The 27,078-nt window shown below is 35.0% G+C and overlaps 3 protein-coding genes and 1 pseudogene across 9 annotated transcripts; all 4 read left to right on the top strand.

Moving 5' to 3' along the window:
- Positions 1 to 2,215: 2,215 nt before the first annotated feature.
- LOC121252111 lies at positions 2,216 to 7,362 on the top strand. The gene is made up of 7 exons (XM_041151595.1): positions 2,216 to 4,937; positions 5,368 to 5,522; positions 5,739 to 6,009; positions 6,516 to 6,594; positions 6,706 to 6,862; positions 7,019 to 7,176; positions 7,290 to 7,362. Exons 1-7 carry the CDS (start codon positions 2,216 to 2,218, stop codon positions 7,360 to 7,362), a joined length of 3,615 nt encoding a protein of 1,204 aa, XP_041007529.1.
- Positions 7,363 to 8,393: 1,031 nt separating this feature from the next.
- LOC121252110 lies at positions 8,394 to 26,046 on the top strand (annotated as a pseudogene).
- LOC121252657 (binding partner of ACD11 1-like) lies at positions 11,040 to 15,734 on the top strand. Of its 7 annotated transcripts, none has more exons than XM_041152390.1 (5): positions 11,040 to 11,200; positions 12,514 to 12,632; positions 14,163 to 14,238; positions 14,521 to 14,634; positions 15,133 to 15,734. In XM_041152390.1, the coding sequence occupies exons 2-5, from the start codon at positions 12,517 to 12,519 to the stop codon at positions 15,601 to 15,603; spliced, it is 777 nt and encodes a 258-aa protein (XP_041008324.1). In that variant the 5' UTR covers positions 11,040 to 11,200; positions 12,514 to 12,516; the 3' UTR covers positions 15,604 to 15,734. The 7 variants fall into 7 exon arrangements, with proteins under 7 accessions (XP_041008324.1, XP_041008329.1, XP_041008322.1 ...); XM_041152395.1 differs by having other exon boundaries at positions 11,179 to 11,200; positions 15,136 to 15,734; XM_041152388.1 differs by lacking the exon at positions 11,040 to 11,200 and adding an exon at positions 12,278 to 12,360.
- Positions 19,491 to 21,635, top strand: LOC121252656 (homeobox-leucine zipper protein HAT7-like). The gene is made up of 3 exons (XM_041152387.1): positions 19,491 to 19,810; positions 19,908 to 20,287; positions 20,928 to 21,635. Exons 1-3 carry the CDS (start codon positions 19,684 to 19,686, stop codon positions 21,291 to 21,293), a joined length of 873 nt encoding a protein of 290 aa, XP_041008321.1. The 5' UTR covers positions 19,491 to 19,683; the 3' UTR covers positions 21,294 to 21,635.
- Positions 26,047 to 27,078: the final 1,032 nt, after the last annotated feature.

Below are 27,078 nucleotides of genomic sequence, written 5' to 3'. Positions count from 1 at the left end.
ATCCAGTTATCGACAAGAGTTCTTTCATTCCATGTATAAATGAAAAGTGGTAAGTTTATATTAATAAATTAATACAAATTTAACATCATATAATCAATTATTTATTTCATATTATTCTTACTTTAATCCTTGTTTAAAATAATTCCCAAGGTGCTGCAAAACATCTTAAGATACACAATTTACATGAGACTCTTTCTTTAGAAGAAAAAGAACATGTACGACAAAAAAAGAAAGAAAGATATCTTCAACAAAGGAACTCTACGAATGATACTACTCAACATGAAGAACAATTTTTCTCCCAACCAATCGTTCATAATGAAACAAATGTGATGGGAGATCATATAGAATTCATACACAATAATGAAGACGTCAGGCCATATTGTACAAAAAGACAACGCACTTTTCGTGCTGATGCTGAAACCAGTGATATATCCTCCGTTGGTAGTTCCGGAGCTCCCTATCAGGAAATAAACACAGTTGAAATTATGTCAACAGAACCTCTTTCTTTGGACGATACCACAATATCTTTAACACTTGGGGCAACAAATACATGTACAGAAAATGTACATACATCTGGTTCTCTCCAAATCGAACAGGTTTATTGTATTTCCTTTGTTCTAACCGTACTTTCCCATCAATCATTTTATTCTTTTTTATTCAACATACTTAATTCTTTATTGAATAGGCACATTCCCTTCCTCAATGCCAACCCAACTTTGACACAAGGTTGTTAACAAATTCTCCGGGTAAGAAAGATGTATAAAATTAAGTCGTACTTCTTCTCCTTTTTTTCCTCCCTTATATACAGTTTCATTCAACGATACCTTTATTAGAAATTATAGCAACTTTAAGAATTTACCTCAATTCTATGGTTCATTTTTCCTCCATAGGAAATCAGCATCAACAATCAGCTGGTCATAGGAAAATATTACAAACAGTGCCATTTGAGGCAACTTTCTTACCATCAGTTCCATTCTGTAGATTTTGTGAAACAAAGAGATTTCAACATGAAACGAAGGGTTTTTGTTGTGCCGATGGAACAATCTCTTTAACTACAAATGATGTTCCAGACCAACTTTACCATTTGTTTACTTCTAATACAATTGAATCTGTCAACTTTCTTACGTATGTTCGCACATACAACAACAAGTTTGTTTTTACATCATTTGGAGTTAAATTTGATAAAGATTTGTGTAGAAGAAACAGAGGTATTTATACATTTCGAGCTCAAGGTCAAATTTATCATTACATTAATGACTTGGTTCCTTTGGATGGACATCCTTCATATCTACAACTATATTTTTATGATACCGAACATGAATTGGACAATCGTGTTTATGACATCGAAAGATTGGATTCATCAACTATTGCTCAACTAATGGATATTCTTCATGTTAATCCATACTCAACATTCTTTCGAAGTCTTGGGGATTTGCCCAATTTAGAAAATCACAAAATCCATATTCGATCAGATGCGGGTTTGGATCAGCGTGTTTTTAACACACCGTCAGCTTCCCAAGTAGCAGTCATTTGGATTGAAAATGATGATTCAGAACATTTAAAAGGACGAAATATTGTGGTATTCAATCATGCAGGTGGAAGTCATATAGTCCAATACTATTTTGGCTGTTATGATCCACTGCAATATCCATTGTTATTTCCTTTTGGTGATACTGGTTGGCACCAAGGAATATTAAGAGTAAAGAAAGGGGAAAGACTACCACAACGAGTAACAAGAGCAACAATTGACCCTCAACAATCAGTATCAGCGGAACAACTGCTTATAAAGGAACAAGAAGGTTAAAATAATTAATCTTCTTTTAACTTTTAATTATTCTAATATAACAATATTATATTTCTGATTTGTTAAATTTATCATCTTACAGTGCTGAAAAAGAATAGAAAACAACAGGTCGTTTCATGCCGCGAGTACTATTGCTACAAACTTCAAATTAGGAAAAATATAAAATCTATTTTGTTGCTCTCGGGACGTTTACTGCAGCAGTTTGTTGTTGATATGTACGTAAAAATTGAGACATCAAGATTGGATTATTTTCGTAATAAGCAACAAGAGATTCGATCTGAAGTGTATCAAGGAATAGTTGACAATATATCAATTGGAGAAAGCAATGCTTCTAAAGTTGGTAAACGTATCATTCTGCCTTCTTCTTTTATTGGAGGTCCAAGAGATATGCGCAAAAGATATATGGAAGCAATGGCTTTAGTCCAACGCTTTGGAAAACCGGACATCTTTTTAACCATGACATGTAACCCAAGTTGGAAAGAAATCTTAGATGAGTTGGGTCCACAAGAAGAAGCACAAAATCGTCCTGATTTGATTGCACGTATCTTTAGAGCAAAATTAGAAGAACTGAAGGATGAATTATTCAAACGGGAGATATTTGGGAAAGTTTCAGCATATGTATATGTCATTGAACATCAGAAAAGAGGACTACCACATGCACATTTCTTGATCATACTACAAAGAGATTGGAAAATCTATGCTCCAGAATCTTTTGATGAAATTGTATCAGCAGAAATATCTGACAAAGAAAGAAATTTACATTTGCACAAGACAGTAATAAGACATATGATGCATGGTCCCTGTGGAGTACTAAATCCGAGCAATGTATGTATGAAAACAAATGGCAGTTGTAAAAACCACTTTCCAAAAGGCTTTGCATCTAACACAACTGTTGGAATCGATTGTTTCCCACAGTACAGACGTTGTGATAATGGAATAACTGTCAAAGTCAGAGGTAAAAATTTGGATAACCGTTGGGTTGTTCCACATAATCTATATCTCCTCGCAAAATTTGATTGTCACTTGAATGTAGAAATTTGCTCAACAATCAAAGCAGTCAAATACCTTTATAAGTACATTTATAAAGGTCATGATCGTGTTGCTTTCAACTTGATTCCTGGACAAAACATCCAAGATATAGATGAAATCCAACAATTTCAATCAGCTAGATGGATTGCTCCACCAGAAGCCATGTGGAGAATATATGGGTTTATTCTTAATGAAATGTATCCATCAGTTTACAGTTTACATCTACATCTTGAAGATCAACATCTGGTAGCTTTTCATGCACATAACGACCTTAACAATGTTCTGAGATATGATTTTACGGCAAAATCAATGTTGACTGAATTTTTTTCAACAAATCAAGCTAATGATAATGCACGAAGACTACTGTACAAAGAATTTCCTGAAGCTTTTGTTTGGAATCAACAACACAAAATATGGACTCCAAGAAAGAAGAAAACTGTTATAGGCCGCATTGTTACAGCAAGTCCATTCGAAGGTGAAAGGTATTACTTACGGATATTGTTAAATCATATAAGAGGCCATTTATCATTTGACCACATCAAAACAGTTGGCAATGTCACTGCACCAACCTTTCGTGAAGCAGCTACATTACATGGTTTGTTACAAAGAGATACCAGTTTGCAAGATTGTATGCAAGAGGCTTCCTTATACCAAATACCACACAGTTTAAGACGGTTATTTGCAACAATTTTAATATATTGTAACCCAACAAATCCTAGAGAACTTTGGGAATACTTTGAACAAGATATGTCAAGCGATTTCCAAACAAGTGTTGCAACATCAGCAGATATTAGGACAAAAGTCTTACGAAGCATCTCTTCTACACTTGAATCGATGGGAAAAGACATAAACATATTCCATTTAATAGAACATGATGTTTCTTTTGATCAGAATGAAACTGAATCTAGGGAAATAAATGATGAATTTGCAGTTTTGATACCAGAAGAAGATCTTATGGCTTCGATGAGTCTTAATCCTGAACAACAACATGCATATGAATCAATTTTACAGAAAGTCCTTCTAAATGAATCTGCTGCATTCTTCATTGATGGTCCTGGTGGAACAGGGAAAACATTCTTATATAAAGCACTTCTCGCTACAGTGAGATCAAGAAACTTAATTGCTCTTGCAACTGCATCGTCTGGTATTGCTGCATCTATTTTACCTGGGGGTCGAACAGCACATTCACGCTTCAAAATTCCATTAGATCTTGACAAAAATAGTACTTGTTGTGTAAGCAAACAAGGTGCTCTTGCCAAATTGTTACGTCTTGCAAAGTTAATCATATGGGATGAAGCACCTATGTCTAGAAAAGAATGTATGCAAGCATTGGATAAAATGTTACGAGACATAACTGATTCAAGATTACCATTTGGTAGAAAAATTATCGTATTCGGTGGAGATTTTCGTCAAGTCTTACCAGTGATTCGTAAAGGCACAAGACAAGAAGAAGTTAATGCCAGTTTAGCATCGTCATATTTGTGGTCCACTTTAACTAAGATTAGTTTGAGTGAAAATATGCAAGCAAGATTCGATCCAAACTTCTCAAATTATTTACTTCAGGTCGGAAATGGAACAACACCAATCACAATTGAGAATAAGATCAAAATTCTCAGTGAAATGCTCATTCCTTACAAAAATGATGTGGAGTCTTTAGATGATCTGATCGATGCAGTCTTCCAGGATATTGGCAGTTATTCAGAAAATTTATCCGAAATGACAAATCGAGCTATATTGACACCAAATAACAACTCCGTCGATGAGATAAATACAATACTTATTCAAAGATTTCCTGGTACAGTTACACAATACTATAGCTTCGATGAAACGATTGATACATCAGAACAAGGCATCATGGAGGATTTCTTAAACACATTAACACCAAATGGACTTCCACCCCATGAATTATTACTAAAAAAAAATTGTCCTATCATGTTACTCAGAAATGTCAATCCTTCAGAAGGTTTATGCAATGGAACACGTCTTATTTGTCACAACTTTGAACGAAATATCATTGATGCTGAAATTGCAGTTGGTCACCACACCGGAAAAAGAGTTTTCATACAAAGGATTCCTTTCTTGCCAAATGCAGACGATAATAGTGGTTTTCCATTCAAAAGAACACAATTTCCTATCAGATTAAGTTTTGCGATGACAATAAATAAAGCACAAGGGTAGACATTAGATTTTGTTGGTGTATACTTGCCTCAACCTGTATTTTGTCATGGCCAACTATATGTAGCACTGTCAAGAGCCAAAACTTCTGCTTCAGTAAAAGTTCTTATAAGACCAGTATCAACTCATGATTGTGAAGAAGCTGAAACAAATAATATTGTTTATAGAGAATTACTAACACTAGCATATCCATCATAAACTTCTGTGAGTAATCGAATTTCAATATATACCTCTCAATTAAATACAATTTATTTTTCCACTATGTAATTTTCACAACTTCTTATTATTCTTTTATTAAAATTGTTTTATTTAAATTCAATTGTTTGGACTAATATTTCTTTCTCTTAATTCATAAGTAGGCTTCAACATGCGGACTGTCTATACATCAATCAAAAACATTACTCCAAGTACAAGAAATTGGAGCATCAAGATGATTGTGTCAGACAAATCACCCAAACGTACTGCACAACATTCACCAACAAAATATCAAAATCTGACATTGATAGACCCTGAGGTAACACATTGACATCAATATCATACTTGCAAGAACATACTTAATATTTACATTGTATTCTTTCACATGATATATTCAAAATATATATGTTTTCCCCTTACAACATAGATTCATTCTAACTATATTTTGAAATTAAATCTTATATATATATTTAATAAGTACTATTTTCTAATTAATTGAATGCAAATAACTATTTATTTATACAATATTATGCAGGGCAACCGACTACAAGCAACAATTTTCGGCAAAGATATAGACCTACGTAATGACATGTTACACATATTCCGGTCTTATTACATCAGTAATGCTTATGTTAAGCCTTTAGATCCCAAGCATAGAATTGAAGCACATGAATACCAGTGGATCTTAAATTCAAGAACAATCATCGAAAACATTCCAGATGACGAAGTGGAATTACAACCACCAGAATATGATATTATCCCATTCACCAATCTGCATGACTACAAAAACACTGGAACTGAAATAGGTAAATATCACATCAATATATTTAACATACTTCTTGATACTCTTATTCAGTTTTCACAAAAAAAAAAATTCAACATAATTGAACAGCTATTCTGGCGATCGCAATATACATGAAACCTCCCAGAGAAATTTCCTCAATACATGGGCCAACAAAAATTCAAGAAATATATGTTATCGACCAGAGGTAAAGAAGATTTCTCAACTATATATGTGATATTAATAAATTCTTTAACTACCTTGTTTTCAATATTATTTCATCATACTACACTTTTAAATACTTTATCCTAAATTTTACAGCCTGATGCCCATATGGTTAACTATGTGGAGTCGATTTGTGGACGGTGAATGCCGAGCAATCTCTAATATTATTGAAGCTAAGCCAACTCTACTCGCAACACGTTTAAAAGTCGGTTCATACAATGGTATATTACACAACTTATAATATCAACATTTATTAAAAATAGAATGTTATTATCTACTAACAAATTTTTTTTCTTTATAATATAGGTCTTTCTCTTTCATCTCAACCGACAAGTGTATTTACCTTAAATCCTGTCATCCCTGCTGCAACTCCATTATGTCAATGGTAATTCTTCAAAATATATATTCATCAACTAGCTCTAAAATTGTTTTTTCTTTTATATCTTTTCCTCCATGATTTCTCTCATTCATTTTAAATTATTCTAAAAATATTTAGGACGATGCTTAATCATGCACTGCTTGAAGAAATCGTCGAAAAAAATCTACATCATACAATGGCATCAGCATCAGCATCGACATCAAATGTTGACATGAAAGACATAATTAAGCTTGATGATGTTGCTGGTTTTCTTAAATCACTACAACCAATGACGGTACATTTCTACGGTCTTCTTAAACTTTTTTTTCTTTATATATATTGCCTTCTAAAAATTTTACACATGCCTTTTCAAAATAAATATAACCTTATCTTAAGGCTACATACTATTTACAACCATTAAAAACATATATCTGTTCCAAAATTAATGCAGAAAGCAAAATTTTGGATTAAAGCAACTATTTGTGTGGTTGATCTCCATCAAATATTCTTCTACATGTCCTGCATTGGGTGTAAGAAGGGGACTGGATATGAACAAAATGAAAAATTTCAATGTTATCATTGCAAATACATGAGCAATGCACAACCACGGTATATTTGTTATATTCATATTTTACGTCGTAAATGTTTCTTTAATCAATTTTATGTTATATTTAAATTATTGCTTAATCATTCAGACTAAAAAATATAGTTTGTTTATATAGCTGTCGAGCTTACATCGAAGTTGACGATGGTAATGGACGACTTGGGGCTGTCATGTTCGGTCAAATTGCATAAGAAGCTCTGGGTTGCACAGCAATCGAACTAATGGAACATACAGGAAAGGTAACCAACTTATTCATATTCCAATTTGTATTTTAAAAACATTTAATCTTAGATATTCAAATAGAAAGTTATCAAAAATATCTTTTACATTATATTTATTCACCATACAGGAACATTTACCGTATATCCAAAATATTGCAAAATTATGTTCAACCAAAAAATGGATCATACAATTGGGTGCAGATTTAGATCAACTCCAAAAACAACATCACAAAAACTTCAATGTTCTCTCCATAAATGCTGTAAATGACGAGAACACACCACTTTGAATCCATAACCAGCAAACTTTACTTTCAGTAACGAAAGAAACAATTATGTAATATTTAGCAGTTTCAGACTTTACTTTCAGTAACGAAAGAAACAATTATGTAATATTTAGTCGTTTTAGACTCTACTTTCAGTAACGAAAGAAACAATTATGTAATATTTAGCAGTTTCAGACTTTACTTTCAGTAACAAAAAAACAATTATGTAATATTTAGTCGTTTTAGACTCTTTTCTTCTACACTAGATGTTTATATTTTATAATAATTTAATACAGGGCAAACGTGCATCGCACGTAAATTCACTGCTAGTATATAAATATATATATATATATATATATATCGATCTTTCTCCAATCGGGAAAGTATTTCTATTTAAGGGACGAGTCTAAATTAAATAGTAAAATCATGTGGCCGTAGCCATTGCTCTATGAGAAATCGTATTGATAAATTAGTAACAATATTTAATGAAAAAATCTATTCATCATCCTAACTTTCATCATCTTTCCATCATCCCATAACGTGGCGTTAAATGATAGGTTTAGAAGTGAAATATAATAAATAATTTTTAATTGACAACTTTTATATAACTAATAAATAAAATAATAATTTTGACTTTATTTTATTTTATTTTGATTTGATGTATTCAAATTATTATTTTTTTGAAATATTCTATTAATTAAGATATCGTGTATGCATGACTTGTTTGATCTGTGCCATGCACTACTCTTGTTTTATAGATGCTAAGAGTCCTTTTTCCTTTCTTTTTTCTTTTTGTTTTTACATTTCCCTTAATTAGGTTATATATGTGAGATGAAAAGCGTGGTTAGGGGTTCCTGAACAAAAAAGCACTATTAAGATCATCCTGATCTGTAATTTTCTATTTGGGACGTTGCAAGCAATCTGAAGATCAGAGGTATAGAAGAGGAATTGCGAGCCCCTCCTTATGAGCACTGATCCCTCTCTTCCATTTTTTTCAAAATCAATAATTATATTTGAAAATTTTTACACCATATACTATCTACGTGACATATTGTGATTTGAAAGATATATTTTAAAATTTAAAATTTTCAAATTAAATTATATCACGTGAATTATGTGAGATATAAAAACCTTTAAATTACACTACTCCTCCACACATAAGAAGGATTACTACCAAGTTTTGATTGAAAGAAAGTAGCGTGAGGGAAATATTTTGCCTTAAAGATCCTAAACAACAAAGATTCAGGATTAGTAATCAATCTTCACCCTTGTTTGGCCAATAAAGCCAAGTAATTAAAGGTCTCCATGTTGCAAAAACTCATTCCTCCACACAATTTTGAAGCACACATCGTTGTCCAACTTACTCAATGAATTTTTTGCTCTGATGCACGTTGTCCCCACCAAAATCTCATAAACATGCTTTCTAAATCTTTATAGAACAACTTTGACAATAGGAAACAACTCATTGTATAACCTGGGAGTGCTTGAGCCACAATCTTGATTAGTATCCCTCTACCGGCCTGTGATAAAAACTTCTCATTTCAACCTTGCAACTTATTCCAGACTTAACTTCAATTCTTGGAACGTTGAAGATCAAGCCCGTCCCACAAAAGATGGTAGTCCCAAACACCTCTCATGTTGGTGTACTAATTGCACATTCCAAACAGCCTTGACATTAAGTACCTCATCCTCCATAGGATTTTTGCTAATGAATAACTCAGGTATCGTTTGGATTCGAAAATGAGTTGAGATGAATTGAGTTGGGTTGTGAATAGTAGTGAGATGAGTTGTGAATAGTAATGAGATTTGTGAGTTAAGTTGATGAATAGTAATGAATAGTAGTGAGATGAGTTGAGATGAGTTGCGAATACAAACCTCTCCGTCTTTTCTATAATTAATTGTTGCCCTAATGCTACTTCATATACTTGTAATAACTGCCTTAAAACAATATTATCAGCCGTAGTAGCTCGATAAAGCAGTAAACAATCGTCAGCAAAAAATAGGTGACTCAGTGTTAAAGCTCCATTACACAACTTCAAACCCTTTAGCAATCTCCTATTTTCTGCATCTTGGATCATAGAGGATAAACCTTCAGCACACAAGACAAATAAATAGGGAGATAATGGGGTAAGAACGTGGAGTTATTGACAATTAATTCGTACTACATAAGCTAGAAACGTCGGTGGGAGTGGCGCGGGCAGCATTACTGACGATCAATACTGGCACCCCAAGGACAAGGAGGAGCATCCATGCAAATACAAAAAGAAAGGTTATATTAGAAGAGAATTCTACATTCTAGTGCTGTTTGTGAGTAAGGCGATGAATGCATGTAGCAGACAAGGCAATGAGCTTCCGGGTAAAACATGAATGAGTAGGTCTCTGTCAGGCAATGAGTTTGCTGATGGAGCGTCCAAACCAAATTGATAATGAGTTGAGATGAGATGAAAATTAAAAGTTGAATAAAATATTATTCGAAAATTATTTTTTAATATTACTTTTGTTTTAAGATTTGAAAAAAGTGAATTATTTATTGTATTTTGTGTGAAAGTTTAAAAAATTGTAACAATTAGATGAGATGAGATGAGTTGAAAGGCTCTCTCAATCCAAACAACCTTATTAAGTTGTGTTTAGTTGTTGAACCAAACTCAACTCATCTCAAATTAATTATTAATGAGACATACTACTTTTTCAACTTCCTATAAAAAAAATTAAATTCATCTCAACCTACTTCATACCTTTCAACTTAAAAAGTTAAATTCATCTTGACTTAAAAAAATTAAATCCATCTCAATGGGATCCACAAAATAAGACTAATGTTGTGATCTTTAGACTAATAACCAAGACATAAACCTTTTTTCATAATTTTTTTTTCAATTATATTTACAATGTGGGATATATTTGTAAAATAATGATTCTCTTACGATTATATATTTAATAAAGCAAAGCTATAAAAATGTTGTTAAAAAAAATTGTCTCTCTCATTTTCGATGATCTTGGTTCCGGTTGTCTTTAATTTACCCTTGGATTGGATCGTGGTGATGTTAATACTTACCTTTTTCAGAATGTTATCTTCCGGCCACGTTTTTGGTTTCCTGTAACCCCATTGGTCGAGAATCTAATTCAGAATGTTATCCACACAATCTCTTATTATTTATATAGCCTCCACACGTAACACATTTTTTAATTTTTATTATTTTTTTCTTTTATCAAATATCTAATATATAAATAATAAATAGAAAAATTAAATTAATTTAAAAAAAAATTAAAAAAAATTAAAAAATTTAAAAAAATGTCATGCGTGGAAGTTGAGTAGCATTGCTGAATGTCAGTTTACAAAATTTATGAATGTGAATCATTTTCCATAATATGCCAGTTTACAAAATTTATGAATATGAATCATTTTCCATCATATGCCAGTTTACAAAATTTAGATATTGTCTCCTCAAGCAACAGTAAACATATTAGGTGGCTTGGTTGCTTGATTCTTCTTCTCCTTCTTCTCTGTATGATCTCTCTTACAGTTGCTCACCTCTGATCAAGAACAGGTATGTGCATAGAATCATTTCCTACAATTTACACTGTTATATTATTGGGTTTCCGATCTTTCTTGTAAATTCGATTACCCATCTTTCAACAGCGCATGTATTGCATAGGCTCAATTAGATCGTGCTATTCCTAGTTCATGAAACCCTTGAGGATGTTCAGAATACGCACGACTCTTTATCTTGCAGTTTCTGTATCCAGCATCACAAACTGTTTGTTTTCTTTTTCCTTTTCTTTCTTTTCATATTTTCTGTTCTCCTTTGGGGTTCTGCCCTGACGTTAATTCTTGGGAGACTTATACACGCACTGTTCTTACAATTTAGTGGGTGTTTTGCCATCTATGATGGTATTAAGTTTGTAGTAGAACTGAGGTTTTTTTTCCCTGACCAATTTGAGTCACGTGTGATAATTTTGTTGTGAAAAGTGAGATTTCTGAATTTTTTTTAATTTGTCATTTGTTTATTATCCTCTGGGCTTTTGGGGACCTCTTTGCTTTCAAATCATTAAGCAAATAATCAGGTTGTTCCTAATTTCTATAGCGGAAAGATTACTTGGATAAATGTCCCCCCCTTTTGTCTCTGTTTAATAGGCACCATGGGTATTTTAGAGAAGTTCAATTCTCTATGTTTAGCCACGCCTGCAGTTCCACTTTAGCCAAAGTTTCAGTCTTTCTCCCGCTTGCATTGCTTGATTTGCTTCGATGCTTGCAATACCGGCCAAACTTTTGCTTTCAGAATTTGCATGCTACCGCATTTTTTATGATTGCCCCAACGCTTTCTTTTCCTTTATTTTCGATCATGTTGATTGAAAATGCACTATCACGCACATAAGTACATTATCAGTACAATTATCACCAAATGCTGTGCTACATAGAGTCTTCTAATAAACTGGACCGCGTAGGAGTTGGTTACTTTTCAGTGGAAGCCACATATTATACACACTAGATGTTGGAAGCATCCGGTTAAATTGGTCATCCTAGATTGCACTTATGCAAGGGCTTGATGAGAGTTGGGGACCACTAAGTTATGGACCTTAGGATCACCACATAAAGGAAGCCTGCCCACAATGATAATGCCTTCTATCTCTTTCTGACAATTTTCTTATCCTTAATGTTTGTTTGTCTAAAATACAGACCTTATAATGCAAAATGAAAAAAGTACTGGTATGCAGTGCCTTCATCATTGTTAAGTGTTGAAGTAACCAAAATGATTCTTCTGTGCTCATTTACCTTTTCTTGAACTGAGGTGCTGACATTTTATTTTATATTTTTTTCCAGGTTCATTCTGATCCAACTTTTTCCTTTTGAAATTTTTAGAGAATGTACCCTGGGGGTTATACTGCTGAGGTTACAAGCTTATCTCCTAAAGCTACAGAGGAGGACGTACACGATTTTTTTGCAAACTTTGGTGCAATTGAGCATGTTGAAATTGTCAGGTACAACTCATCTCCTCTGCTTCTATCAGCTGAAAATAAACCCATTTATTGATTCAATCTTTATCTCCCTTATGGTAGTTTGGTCATGAGAATACCTTGGACTTTTGTCCAAGCTGTGTGGAAACAGTCAAAAGCAGCAATGCTATTATGTGACTTTAAATTAATTCAAAATGATGATTTGATGTCTATATATGATAATGAACTTCACTTAGCCTCTACATCTTCATAATCTAGAAGGGAATCATTAAAGACATCAAAATTGTCACCTTAGTTTATGGACTACTATGAATTTTAAGATTTTGGGGATTAAATCGATTCTATCTATGGCTTCCGGTTCTCTTTTTCTATACCATTTTTCTTGATTACCCCATCATTCACATTGATAGACTTGTAACCATGATGATGATAAGTTCGCTGGTTGATGACAAAATATGCCCTAAATATATAATATCTTCCTTGAAAGGCCCATTTCAACAAGAAAAGTGGTTATGCTCAACATACCCAGTTTCTTGCAACTCTTAGAAAAATTTGCTAGAGATCTATATGGCAACCATAATTACTAGTTCCCTCAATTCCTAGCAACTACTTCCCCACGTGAATGTGGCAGTTAAATAGTTATTTATACCTCTTAATTTGCTTATTAAGTTTTTCATATTTCTTCTTTTTCTACGTTCTCCTCCTATGTGCTTCTGTGCAAGCTTTGGTCTGTGTCTTTACAGTAATGCAAGCTTAGACTATTTTTCTACACATAAGTGAAGGCATGAACTTATTTACTGTTTGATTTTTTTTGGGAGAATGTCTATACTTCCATTAAGCCACTCACGTTATGGTGGGAGTAATCACCACATTACAACACAACACCAAAAGCTACAAAGGAGAAACAATTTTAGAAAATCAAAACTATACAACAAAGAACCCAGCCATTTACAAGTCAAGTATGGCATGCCCAATGGATCGACCACTAGGCAGCCTCTGACCTCTCTTGGGATGTCATGAAACAGCAAGAAGTTTTGGGAGGTACCCTAGCACCCAGTTTAGCTAAGATATCAGCAATTTGGTTAGTTTCTCTATAGATGTTTTTTATCTCAACATGTAATGCTTGAGAACCAGAGAAATTCTGCTCCACCAGATCAATCAAGGGCAATGTATGCATCCTTTCCTCAACAACCCGTTAACCACCCCTAAGGAGTCAGACTTGAGTTCTACCTCCTGGAAATGAAGCTTGATGTATAACCTTAACCCATCTAGAATAGCTTTTGGCCGTATTATTAGTGCCACGTGCAAAGTGAAATGAAAAAGCCGCCAAGAACCTCCTATCAGAATTAACAAAAAACCTCCAAATAGAATCAGTAATTGGCATCCTCATAAGCAATTATTCTAGTGCTCCAAACAGGATTGATTATGAAGGCTCCATCATATCTACAAGTCATAAGTTCTGTAGTGCTTATCGGATGGATATTTGTAACCTAAATGGTTATCATTATTTGTGTCTGACTTGGAGAGTTGCTTTTTTTTTTTGTTGAAAAACAGATATGGTGAATTTGCTTGTACTGCATATGTGACATTTAAAGATGCTTATGCCCTGGGAACTGCTGTGTTGCTCAGTGTAAGTTTCTTTGCGGACTAGACTAGATGAGCACTTAATACTGTTATAGGAAAGAAACTAACGGTCCATCAGTCCAAGTTTCCCTTAACAATAAGTTGTATGCCGCCTTTATCTTTACATAAAAATTGATTTTTCATGGGGTGTAGCATGTCGCTGAAACGAAAGTCCCACTTGCAATGCATGAACATTAGTTACGGTGTATTCGCATTTCATTAACTGTCTGATCTTTTGAACCACAGTTTATCTGCTCATTGTGGGTTTTTTTGTGTGTGTGTGTTTCAGGGAGCTAGCATTTTAGATCAATGTGTATACATACAACCTTGGGGATCATATATTGAGGAATCTGATCCTTGGAGCAGTCCCTCGTGGAAGCCAGAAGATGATTCTAGCTCAAGAGTATGCAATATGCAATTTATAAGTTTACATGATAAGCTTTATGCTATAGGTCATGACAACTTGGAAAATCTCATCACGGAAATTATAAGATGATTCTGGCTATAAGGAATCAATAAGAGATCCAGGAATTCTGATCCAGTCTCTCATAACATATAGGATAGACATTTCATATTTTCGGCAGTCTGACACAATTATTTTCGAGTTTCAATGTTAACTTGGGAATTACCAACTGTTGAATACTCAGAAAGGCAATGTATATATAGTCCATAAAGATTCTAAAGAAGCTTATCTTTGGTTGAAAACTTGGACTATTCTGAAAGTATGCTATTGAGTATATAGACGTTGTCGAGTAACTACTATATTTGCTTGACGTGCGTTCCTGGTTCTAAAAAATGAGTCAAAATAATTTTGGATGGTTTATAATTTTCCAAGATGAGCAAAAACTGGACACATAAAATTTAATTCACATTTCTGTTATGCTGAACATGTATGTTTTAGCAGGCTACTCATATGGGACAATTCGTCTCTACCCCAGGAGAAGCTGTAACAGTGGCGCAGGAAGTCGTCAAGACAATGCTAGCGAAGGGATATGTTCTGGGGAAAGACGCATTTATCAAGGCCAAAACTTTTGACGAATCCCATAATGTCTCCGCTAGCGCAACGGCCAAGGTTGCGGAGCTTAGCAATAGAATTGGTCTCACTGATCAGATCTATGCCGGCATGGAAACCTTCAAATCTGTGGATGATAAATACCATGTTTCAGAAATCTCAAAGTCAGCTGCAATAGCCACAGGGACAGCAGCTGTAGTCGCAGCTACAGTTACGGGGAGAGCAGCTGTTGCAGCTGGTAATGCCGTAGTCAACAGCAGTTACTTTGCCAAAGGAGCGCTTTGGGTTTCAGACATTTTGACTCGTGCAGCCAAAATCGCTGGTGATTTTGGTAGCCATGATAGTAAAACAATGGAGTGACTCGAGGCTCCTTTCTTTGGAAGACTTCCAGTTCCAGACCACCATTCCTACGAATCCTACTACGAAGAGTTAGTATGGGCCTGGGCTGGGCTTTTAATAGACTTGGGTCAAAACTAGTAGCCCAGATTCCTAACCTGAATGAACATAAATTCATAATCTTAAAATTTAAATATTCCTTTCATTCTTGAATTTTGCATTTTCGGGGAAAAAAAAACTCTCAGATTTCAAGAAGATGTCAATTTAATCCTTTAAGATTTTTCAAACCGTTCGGGAATTGTTAGATCCAGCACGTCGGATTCTTTTTCTCCAAGAGAAAGTAAGTGAGTTCATATAATTACCCTCTCATGTAAAGCTGCTGATTCGTTATTTTGGAAGTTGAGATAAACATATTAAATTCTTAAAGTAGAGAGTTCGACAAAAACATTAGTGCCCCCATCCAAGAAATTTGAAAAACCTAAGACAATAGAAGAAGAATGCAATCTCAAAATACCTCCATTACTCTTTAGCCGTTTAAGTTCCTCAGCCCAAGTCGAGCGGGAAAATGGTCAATTTTTAGGTCCTGTTTGACAACACAACATATCTTAAGTATTTTCATATATTTTTAAATATTTACTTTCTAAACATTCTTCAAACACAACTAACCTCAACATGAAAGGATGAACCTGGTTTGTCTATTTGTACGCATTGACTTAACTCATTCATAACCTCCCTAGACATTGCAAAGAACACCAATGAAAACTGCTACGTAGGGAATGAGAAAGTAGTTTGATAAAAAAGAGTTTGGGAATGTCCTGCTTGGTTAACAAACATCGAGTTCGGAGTCGGGGCAGCATGGATATAAGACTATTGAAGTGAAGTTTGAAATCATTTTGGTTTTCTATCTTCAGATTACCAAATTGGAGAATCACCAAGGCCTTTCAACGATTTGACGCTCCCCACTAAACTAGTTGATACGATTAACAAAGAAAATAGACACTGATATATTCTTACTACTATGATACTATCACTTTTTAAAAATATATAGTAAGATATAAACATACGTCTATTTCAACTCGTATGTTTATATCACTAATAACTCATTTTTTAATTAACAAAGTACTATTGGTTGAATTACGTACGGTTGCTAGTATATATGCATATCTCAGTGAAAGCCAATCACTTTGTTTTTAGATTTAATGGCAGTTACACAAATGTATTATGTTACAGCTACGATAAGGGAAAGGTTAGGAGATTTAGGTACAATACAAGATATTTGGTGCCCCACTTGCATATGCTTTGCCACTGATGTCCCTTGTAATCTCCCCTATGACATTTTTGTGTGATAGTTTAAAACTTTTAAAGGGAAAAATACATATACTTTTCTAATTAGCATTAATTTATTTCAAAGCCAAAGTTTGAGGACATTGGACATATGTGCTTTGCTCTCTAACTTTGTTAACACACATCATTAACGACTTTAAACGTCATGGCTGATCTGAACTTTATTCAATTTATGTTATCTTAAGGTGAATTAACCACGAAAACCTTTTTCAGTTGTGATTAGAAGAAGCTGAATAATTTAAGCCCTATAGCTTTAAAAAAAAAAAAAGGAAAAAAGAAAACAGTGGAACAGAAGAACCACTTGACATCAAAGAACCCTACGAAAAACATAAGAACAAAGAAGTCTAGCTGTGTATGTGGTTGAAGAATCCCCAAGAGAGAGATAGAGCAGAGGCACATGGGAACAGGAGGGCATGTGGAGAGAAGATTCAGAGCACTTTCTTTAATTAATTGTTTTTTGAGGTGATCGGCAACAAAGGAATAACATGGATCCACTCCTATTCCGAAGGGGTACCCCTCCCCCCTAAACTTCCAATAAAGGCATGTGGGAAAGCTTTGTCGCAGGCCAGGCTCAGGCTGCTGTGCATTGTAGGACCCCACACCTTCAAAACATCCCATCCTCCACTTCCTCCTCACCACAAATTTGTGAATTGGCTGGGGATGGTGGGTCTCTTGCTTCCCTGATCTCTTGACACATTCGATCGAGATCGATGTGAAAAAGCAACAAATTAATGATTTCTCCTTCGATGGATATATAAATGACACAAACCATCTCATCAAGCTGGTCATTCCAAAGAAAGACCAATCTATCTAGCTACTCTTTCTTAATTATTTAGAGGGAGGAGATTTTTAAAGAATAGGAAATATGTCCCTAGCTATTTTGATTGAATAGTCTATTCTTTTTTAGGAAGATGACGGTACCTCAATTTTATTGATAACTTTTTCATTGAACAGTCTAGTTTTCCAATCCACCACCCTTTATTTTTGCACATTTTTTCTAATTTGCTATTAACATGGAGCTAGGGAATTTACCATAGCAATGATGACATGTTGTGTAAAAACATTCAAGAAAATGAGGGTGAGTACACGTGAGGGACAGACAATTATTCACAATTATTCCCAAGTTTAAATTAAAATGATGTCCTACTCTCACCCTATCATAATATGTCATCCATTAAAATTACTTAAGTACCAACTTTTAATGACATGCTATGATGTAATAGGATGAGAATAGTACCACAAGTCGTGTTGTATAATTACTTAATAATTACTCATTTTTCAGAAGTTGAGAGGAAACACAGAATATGGATATTTTTAATAGAAAATACCCAAAATTCTCGAGCCAGTGACAGACTAGCTATCTAATAATTGATAATGGAAGGTCTACTACGGATATATTTTTCTAGTATGGGTATGAGATATCTACAGAGTTTAATATCAATTTCTTTCCTTGGATTCTGGATATCCATGTTCCCAAGTTTCCTCGTCACACATGCATGGCCTGTGGAAACATTTGATGCCAATTTACCTTCGTTGGAACAATATATATATATATTATTGTCTTTTTTTTTTTTTAAGAAAATAACGGTATCTCAATTTTATTGATAACTATAACTTCTAGCGGAGGAAAATTATGATTACATGATTACAACCAGACACTTGAGAGTTACAAATAAGCATAAAAATCAAAACCCAAGTATCAAAAACCAAAAGACCCAACCACAAACTAAGAAAGCCAAAAAATTACCAACCAAATAGATGTTATTATTGTCCTTATTCTCGTGTTTTTCAGTTTTGTTTTCCTTACAGTTTTACCAGAGATTGTTTTAAACTGGAACATGGAACATTTTTCTCTATTTTTTTATGGCACGGTTGATATATATATATATATATATGATTTCTTTTTAAAAGAAAAATAACCAGCTAGTGGCATTCATTTATGCTGGTGGTGGTCAGCAAACACTTAAGTTTCGGCTGCAGGCTCATTGATGATGTGAATGTCTTATATGGAAGCATACTTGCAAGACAACCAACTTGAGCAGGATATTTCCGTACTAGATTTTACAGTTTTTGGGATGCTTAATGATTTATCATGCAAGTTCATCAATCCTTATTAATTGAGAAATTATGAGGCAATTAATATTATTTTTTACTTACATTTAAAAGTGGGAAACTCTAAGCGGAGTATAAAGCTAATATAAAACAAGTATTGCTTTATTCCCATAACCAGAATGAAAGCCACCGTATCAGCATTAATACTGTTATCACCTTCTTTCGTTTGGCCAAGTCGAAATGGAGGTATTTTGTTGAGCAACAGCTAGATTCAACCTCCACTCATTTCACCTCTTACAGCTCGAGTTCCAAAACTTCTAGCAGGTTAGTAAACGAATAACGATGATTTTCTCTCTGTTGGAAGTAAATCTATGTCTTTTTTTTTTTTTTTTCTTGAACTCGTTATCTTGGGTTGAGCTTATCCTTCCTCCAGTACGCATTAATTAATTTATATGCTTTTCATATGAGAGAGAGGGAGGGAGGGAACAGAGGGTGGGCCCACGAAAGCTCACTTCTGCGATATATTACACAATTTGCACCTCTCGTTGCCCTCTCTCTCTCAACCTAAAAATCGCTGTCTTTGATCAGTCTCTGCAGCCCTCACCTCCTCTTTCAGAAAGACCTGTCATCACCATGAGAGTGAGAGCCAGACCATAACCCACCGCACCATAAATTGGTGCGGAAAGATCCATAAAGCAAGGAGCATGCATGATATTTTCTAATGACATGGCTTTCCCATCGTCTCATAGTTTCATGTTCCAAACTCACGAAGATCAAGACCACCTCCCTTCCTCCAACACCCTCCCCTCATGCCCTCCTCAACAGTACTATCATGGTCTCTTCCCCCCCCCCCCTCTCTCTCTCTCTCTCTCTCTCTCTCTCACGCTAAATAGGTTGATGGGTTTCATTTATGTGGTCTGGTACTGTTGCAGGTGGTGTGCCTTTCTTGATGAACAGATCGATGTCGTTTTCGGGTATTGACAACAAGTGCGGAGAAGTGCATGCAGATGATGAGTTGTCTGATGATGGAACGCAGATTGGGGAAAAGAAGAAAAGGCTTAATTTAGAACAGGTAAAGGCACTTGAAAAGAGCTTCGAGTTGGGAAACAAGCTGGAGCCAGAGAGAAAAACGCAGCTGGCCAAGGCTTTGGGCCTGCAACCAAGACAGATAGCGATATGGTTCCAAAACAGGAGGGCTAGGTGGAAGACCAAGCAATTGGAGAAAGACTATGAGGTCCTGAAGAAACAGTTCGAAGCACTCAAGGCTGATAATGATGCTCTTCAGGCCCAGAACAAGAAACTTAATGCAGAGGTATACATACTCTCATCAATTCTATCTGCTGCATCAATGGATGTGGGTTTAGATTGAAATATAGCTGATTTGGATAGGAAAGAGAAACTTGAAGTTTCATGATCTGGGAATGTTTAGTTCTTGCTTATATATAGTTTCTTGGGTTTTATTCCTTTCGATCTTCACTAGCTAATTAAGCATTCTAGATCAGCTTGAGAGTGTAGTAAAAGAAGATGAAACTTTTTCTCCCTTCAAGTATACTTCTTAAACATCAGTAAAAAAATTTCTTTCACAAATGAGGCTATAATATTTCTAGATCGAAACTTGTGTACGTAGATAGTTTCTGTTACATTTTGCTGGCAAGAATTTTGGTGAATCACGTGTCTACAAGAGCGCCTGCCTTAATTTTAGCTGGGTTCTACAAATCATGATGGAGTCCCTCGTTAACTTTTCGCTTAATTAGTTAATCGCTGATCTGAAGTGTCAGTGTCAGAAGTGCAACACAGGAATATATATTATTATAAGCAACTATAGTATCTTATAAATTTGATGCAGATACTATATATCTTCTGCAATAAATTGGAAGAACTAGAAGTTTAGTATCCTCATTCTCAATTTCTCCATTAATTCATCTTGATTGCTCGTAATTGTAACGATGCAGTTATCGGCTCTCAAAAGTAGTGACACAAATGAAGTCGGGCTTAAAAACATGAAGAAGGAAACTGAATGTTCTTGGAGCAATGGAAGTGAGAACAGTTGTGACATTAACTTGGATATTTCAAGAACACCCGCCGTAATGAACGGCCCAGTATCTTCGAGATTAAGCAGTAAGCACATCTTCCCCTCATGCATCAGGCCTACAAGCATGTCCCAACTCCTCCAAGGTTCATCCAGATCATCGGACCTCCAATGCCTGAAAACCGATCAAATGACTCAAGATGCAGGCTTCAGCAACATGTTCAATGGCATTGAAGACCAACATAATTTTTGGCCGTGGCCCGAGCAGCATCAGCAGCACTTCCATTGAAGAAAAGCTCATGTCTCAAACAACAAACACTGTTCGTCTAAGAGTTGGGTGTTTGAATCCATGTTTTGGCAGTAGAATGATGTATAGATTCGAATATATCTAGCTGCTCCAATTTCAAGTGGCCTGGAAGTCAGTACGGGAAAGCAATTAAACTCTGAAAAACCTTTCTTTCTCTTCATTTTATGGATTGTGATATATATGCTAGGTTGACTCATACACTTTTTTGTTCTTTTTTATCTTAAAATTATTAATCACTAGCTAAGGTACATGTGCTACTGAGTGGGTTTCCAGCTCTGGCATGTAGCATGGGCCATGTAATAAAGATGGATTCTCTCCTTGCAATTTATATAGTTTTTTAATCGTTTGGTGATTTGGAATCATGAGTTTGCAGAGTGCACAACAATAAACAATTGCATAGAAATGCTTTAGAGAAAGTTCCAAAGGTTAGGAAGATTGGGGGCTGGCTTCCTGCATCAGTGAGTTAGGATTAAAGGATGAGAGCAAAAATTTGGAGGAGAACAATGCAGATGGAGGACTGGGAAACGGTCTCAGCTCCTTGGTTTGATTAGCTTTTGAAGGGGACGTTTGTAATTTTCATCTGACAAGGAAAAGTATCCAACTGTGTTGATCTCCTTCTGTGGAGGATCCAATGTGAGTTATTGGCACACTTCATTCGACAAAGCAACAGACACTGAAACAGACAGTCAGACACACACATTGTTATTTGTTCCATACTATAGAAAAAATGGGTTATTATTTGCAGGAACATAGTGGAGTTTCATTAACTAAACAAAGCATTGGAGTATATGCTATTTCTTTAATCTCAAAAAAGTACAAAAATAATAGTATTTACTGCATTTCCAATTGGGATATGTAAGCTTCGCTTCATCAATTACAGTTACAAGGGTCTGATGATCTGATCCCGATGCATAGGGAGGAGGTTTAATTTAAAGACCTTGGAAATTTACGAAAGACCTTTGAATAAAAAGTGACGAGTGGGCAGCATATTTGCAATAAGGATAAAATTCTAACCACAAAGTGATTATGCAATCTCATAAATTGATGTGGTTTAAAGTAATTCGTTATATTGTAAAATTATTCTTATTATAAAATAGATCTAATGGATTAGATAAGACCAGTTTGTAGGATTTTTTTTATATAATTTATTTATGGATATAGCAGCTTACAGCAATGGATGCTGTTACAGGAGTTATTGCTCTACACACGTTTTTACACAAACGGCATTGCTATAGAGGAAATTTTGTTCTTGTGTCAGAGCCAGAAGAGAAGAAGAAGAAGAAGAAGAAAAAGAAAGAAAGAAAGAAAGGGAAAAAAAACAAAGAAAGAAAAGAAATGCTCAGTTGCTTGACAAGGCATTCAGTTTGTACTCGGCGGCACATATTTCCACATGACAAGCAAGATAAAGGGTTAATCAGATTTCACACCAGAAGCTAAGCACGCTACTCCTCAATAATTGTAATGAAAAGGGCCAGGGGAAGGCATATGATATTCTTTGCTTTTCTTCTCCAAATATAATCTCATTTGATGCTGCATCAACCCTGTGGATAAGATGAACATATATAGGTTAGTGTAAGGTGCTATTAAAAATTCGAATACGCAACAGGAACCTTTCTTTTTTAGTGTAGTTATCTGATATCATATCAGAGGCAGATATGCTGGGGGGGTATCATAAATACAATGTTTGAGATTTCTCTCCCTCTTTTGTTTATTTATTTCTTTATTTTTAAATGGGAAGATTAAGGCAGAGCACATGCTTGAGAGATTGGTCAACTGCTAAAATTGTAAGAAAGAATCTTCATTAATTAATTGGCAGTTTGAATTTGTTTGGGGGGTTCTCTTGTTTCCACACCCGGAACGAAGAATATTCACAGCTCCCTGAAGCATGTTTCCATTAACAGCACACCATTAAAGAACGTGCAAATGGCAGTGCCGAAAAGAAGAAGAAAGGGACTTTGAACTACTTTTGAAATCCAACTTGAAGTAATTGAAGTTGAGATTCAACTCAAGGATGCGATAGATGTGTACAAAAATTTTTTTTTTTTTCTGAAAAGTAAAACGTATTCGACAAATAATAAGCTATCTCATTCTCATTCTTATGCAACGAATGACGCGGAATATCTATCTGAAGGCAGAAACCCGAGCAGTATTTGAAGCCAGAGATGATCCATACCATTGAATGATTGTTACAGATCATGAGCCCAGAAAATGAAGAAGTTCAATATATTCAGAAAAGAAGAAGAAGAAGCAGTGCAATATGATGTACCCAACTTGAAACTGAGCAGTTGAGTGGTGAATTTGCCGTACTTGGAAGTAATTAAAGCCTTTGGGAACAGTGAGAATATAGAAGAGAGAGACGAGAGGTAAGTCCAAAGCCTTTTTGTAGGAAAGCTCGTGTCTTTTTCTTCGGCTATTACTGCCTACGCACCGTGATTAGAGGATAGAGCAATGTTTTGAATTTTGTATCAGATATCGATCAAAATATTAAAATGAAATATTTTGATATTAATACTATTTTATAATAGCGTTTCGAGATAGTTGATATATAAATAAATTATATATATAAATATATATAAAAATTATATTCTAAAATAATAGTCTATATATAAATAAATTATATATAAATACATATATATAAATTATAAATAATCTAGTCTAAGTTAGAGATTAAAAAATAAGCTTGTAGTTTGAAAAAATGAAAAAAAAAAATACAAACAGAAATATAGGCCGGTATAGGCTGAAATTGAGGCCGGTAAGGCCGGTATTTGAGTCGATACGAAACGGGTATAGTACCTGTATCGGCTGGACGGCCGGTACGAAAAATATTGGCTGTACCAACCGGTACGGTATGAAATCCAAAACACTGGAATAGAGATTGTGGGTCAAATTCATAACCCCTAGGTCCTTTTTGCTAAAATTAGAAGAGTAATGATAGATGGAAGCTCTAAATATATAAGTTGCATACAAGTCTGTTTGTAAAGAAATGAGTTTCATTGATAAAAAAATTTTTTTTTACACTTTTTTAAGGTGGGATTTACTTTTTTACAATAGTTTGCATGGAGTTTATCTATTTAGAACTTGTATAAATCATTTCTTAATTGAGAATATACTTAGTTAGATGAAAGATCTTTCAAAAAAAAAAAAAATTATAATTAAGATGGAGTTTTTAGAGAGTGATTTTTTTAATGTAATTTTATAAAGGTCACGGAATCTGAAAAAAAAATTATTTTCTTTGATCAAGCTTTTTATCGAGGTTCAAAGAGTAGCGGAGGTTTATTAGTTTAATGAAATAATGTGTGAAGAGAGTAGTTTTTTTGAGAATAATATGTGGATTCGAAGATGAGTTGAGATGAATTGTAAATAATAGTGAGATAAATTATGAATAATAATAAAATTTATGAGTTAAAATTGATAAATAATAATAAGATAAGTTAAAATAAGTTACGAATACAATCATCTCTAAAACTATTTCAGTTGTAGTTTTTAAATTCTTTTCCGTTTAGGTCGGTGGATTTCAAAGGGTTTCACGATAGAATTTGAGACTCGGGCTCGAGTAGCTGGGTTCGATAACTGGGCTTGAGAATCTGGCCTTAGTAATTAGGATTGCATTAAATTTGCTATATTGAGCCATTTTATTATATTATATAAAATTTAATATAGGAATTTTTTTTGACAAAATCTACGCCATATATCGCTTTCGACAAAAATTCTAAAAGCAATTAGTAAATTCTTGGATAGCCAAAGCATTATTTTTCCAAGCTCGCCAAAGAAAACTCAGTCAAAAATGACAAATTCTCAAAGACCAAAGCATGACTTTGCCAAGTTCTCCAAAGAAAATTCAGTCAAAACAATATAAAATTAGTTCATTTTAATATATGTAGCTAATATAACTTGATATATATGTATGTGTATATAAATGCATAAAAGACACATTTGCATGCGAGATCGATTCATCATGGATTCTGAAATAAAAATGAAAAATATTCATATACTCGAGTATCTGGTGGAGGACATTCTCTCCAGGCTTCTGGTGAAATCTCTGAAATGATTCATGTGCGTGAGCAAATCTTGGTGCGCTCTCATCCAAAGCTCTACTTTCGTTTCTCATCACCTCCATCGTTCACGTCAAACCGATATGAATGCATGTCTCCTCGTCAAGCGCCTGCAGGACCAACTCACCAGAAAAAATGTGGTGCTTTCCTTGATCCCAGATCACAATCATGATCATGAAGTGCTTGACTTGCCTCTCAACTTGGGTTATCTTCTGTTTTCCAAGCACGAGAACTTGAAAAATTTGTACTTTTTGGGTGCATGCATCAATGGTATAGTCTGTCTCTATGATGACCGCTTTGATGGAAACATCATCTTTTGGAACCCAGCCATGAGAGAGTTTAAGGTCCTTCCTGCACGTCCTATATCTTGTCCACTAGAGGCAGACTATGATGTCGAGGGTCTTGGGTTTGGTTATGATCCCAAAGCTGATGACTATAAGTTGGTAAGGGCGGTGTACATCTGGGAGGTTAACGGCCCACTCTACCCTCTCCTGATAGAGGTATACAGCCTAAGGACAAATTCCTGGAGAAAAATTGACCCGGTTTTGAAAGCTTCTCCGAGTCCGTGGGGCAGGCTCGGCAGTCGTTGTTCCGAGCTGTACCTATTAGACACTGAGCATGCAGCAGCTACAAGTCGTTTTCCACCAACAACAACAACTACAAGTCGTTCTGGAAAAGGATAACAATCTGCCCGTTCTACTTTCACTTGTATTCTATTTTTATTTCTTTTATTACTTTCTGCACATATTACTTTAATTAACTGGTTTTCTATTTTCGGATATAGGATTCTGTTAGTTTGTTAGAGCAGAGTGTGTATAAGAGAACCTTCTTGTATCGTGCAAATCATTCAAGTAAATACAGTGCAAAGCTTTCCAGACCTTCATGCTTTATACTCTCTGTTCTATTCCTTCATTTCTGAATTGTTACATGGTATCTAGAGGCTGAGAGAATCCCGCCATGGAGGACAATCTGGAAAGTTCTGCTGATTCTTCCTCTACCCACACAGACAATTCCGCAAACACCTCTCATGCCATCAATATGGCTCGATACTTGAACTTGAGTGACCACAGCAACCCTTTTCGACTAGACAACGGTGACAACCCCGCTGTGATTCTAGTCACCGATTTACTCACGACTGCTAATTATCCTACTTGGTCGCGTGCTATGCGACGTGCATTCCGTGCTAAGAACAAATTGGGGTTCATCACTGGCACAATCCCTCAACCAACTGACCCAGCAAATCCCCTCTTTGAACTCTGGGAGCGTTGCAATGACATGGTGGTTTCGTGGATCCAGAATTCGATCAGCCCCTCTATCAAGTCTAGCGTGGTGTTCGTTAATGACGCGCGTGACATTTGGTCTGATCTTCAGGATCGTTTCTCCCAACAGAATGGCCCCCGCATCTTCCAACTCAAGAAAACCCTAGCCAGTTTTCTCCAAGACAAATACTCTGTAAGTGTCTACTATGGTAAGCTAAAAACTCTCTGGGATGAACTTTTGATATATGACTCAATCCCCGTTTGCAATTGTGGCACCATGAAAACACTGTTAGATCGATCCCAGCATGACTGTGTGTTTCAATTTCTTATGGGTTTACATGATACATATTCCAATATTCGTGACCAAATCATGCTCCTAGATCCCTTACCCTCTGTCATCAAAGTTTTTTCCCTCATCCAACAACAGGAACATCAACACCAGTTCCTCTCTCATTC

Source organism: Juglans microcarpa x Juglans regia, chromosome 2S (assembly GCF_004785595.1).
Source record: "Juglans microcarpa x Juglans regia isolate MS1-56 chromosome 2S, Jm3101_v1.0, whole genome shotgun sequence".
Taxonomy (NCBI): Eukaryota; Viridiplantae; Streptophyta; class Magnoliopsida; order Fagales; family Juglandaceae; genus Juglans; species Juglans microcarpa x Juglans regia.
Note: the sequence above shows the minus strand (reverse complement) of the source record. Positions and strands in the feature narration are given on the sequence as shown.

What these genes read in the sequence shown, in the direction of transcription:
- LOC121252111 (XM_041151595.1), top strand. Translation starts at nt 2,216, where the DNA reads ATGGCTTTAGTCCAACGCTTTGGAAAACCGGACATCTTTTTAACCATG. An exon ending in TGACATTGATAGACCCTGAG is followed by an intron (nt 5,523 to 5,738) that starts GTAACACATTGA and finishes AATATTATGCAG; the next exon opens with GGCAACCGACTACAAGCAAC. An exon ending in ATGAGCAATGCACAACCACG is followed by an intron (nt 7,177 to 7,289) that starts GTATATTTGTTA and finishes TTGTTTATATAG; the next exon opens with CTGTCGAGCTTACATCGAAG.
- LOC121252657 (XM_041152388.1), top strand. An exon ending in GAACTGCTGTGTTGCTCAGT is followed by an intron (nt 14,239 to 14,520) that starts GTAAGTTTCTTT and finishes TGTGTGTTTCAG; the next exon opens with GGAGCTAGCATTTTAGATCA. An exon ending in AAGATGATTCTAGCTCAAGA is followed by an intron (nt 14,635 to 15,132) that starts GTATGCAATATG and finishes TGTATGTTTTAG; the next exon opens with CAGGCTACTCATATGGGACA.
- LOC121252656 (XM_041152387.1), top strand. Translation starts at nt 19,684, where the DNA reads ATGATATTTTCTAATGACATGGCTTTCCCATCGTCTCATAGTTTCATG. An exon ending in TCCTCAACAGTACTATCATG is followed by an intron (nt 19,811 to 19,907) that starts GTCTCTTCCCCC and finishes GTACTGTTGCAG; the next exon opens with GTGGTGTGCCTTTCTTGATG. An exon ending in ACAAGAAACTTAATGCAGAG is followed by an intron (nt 20,288 to 20,927) that starts GTATACATACTC and finishes GTAACGATGCAG; the next exon opens with TTATCGGCTCTCAAAAGTAG.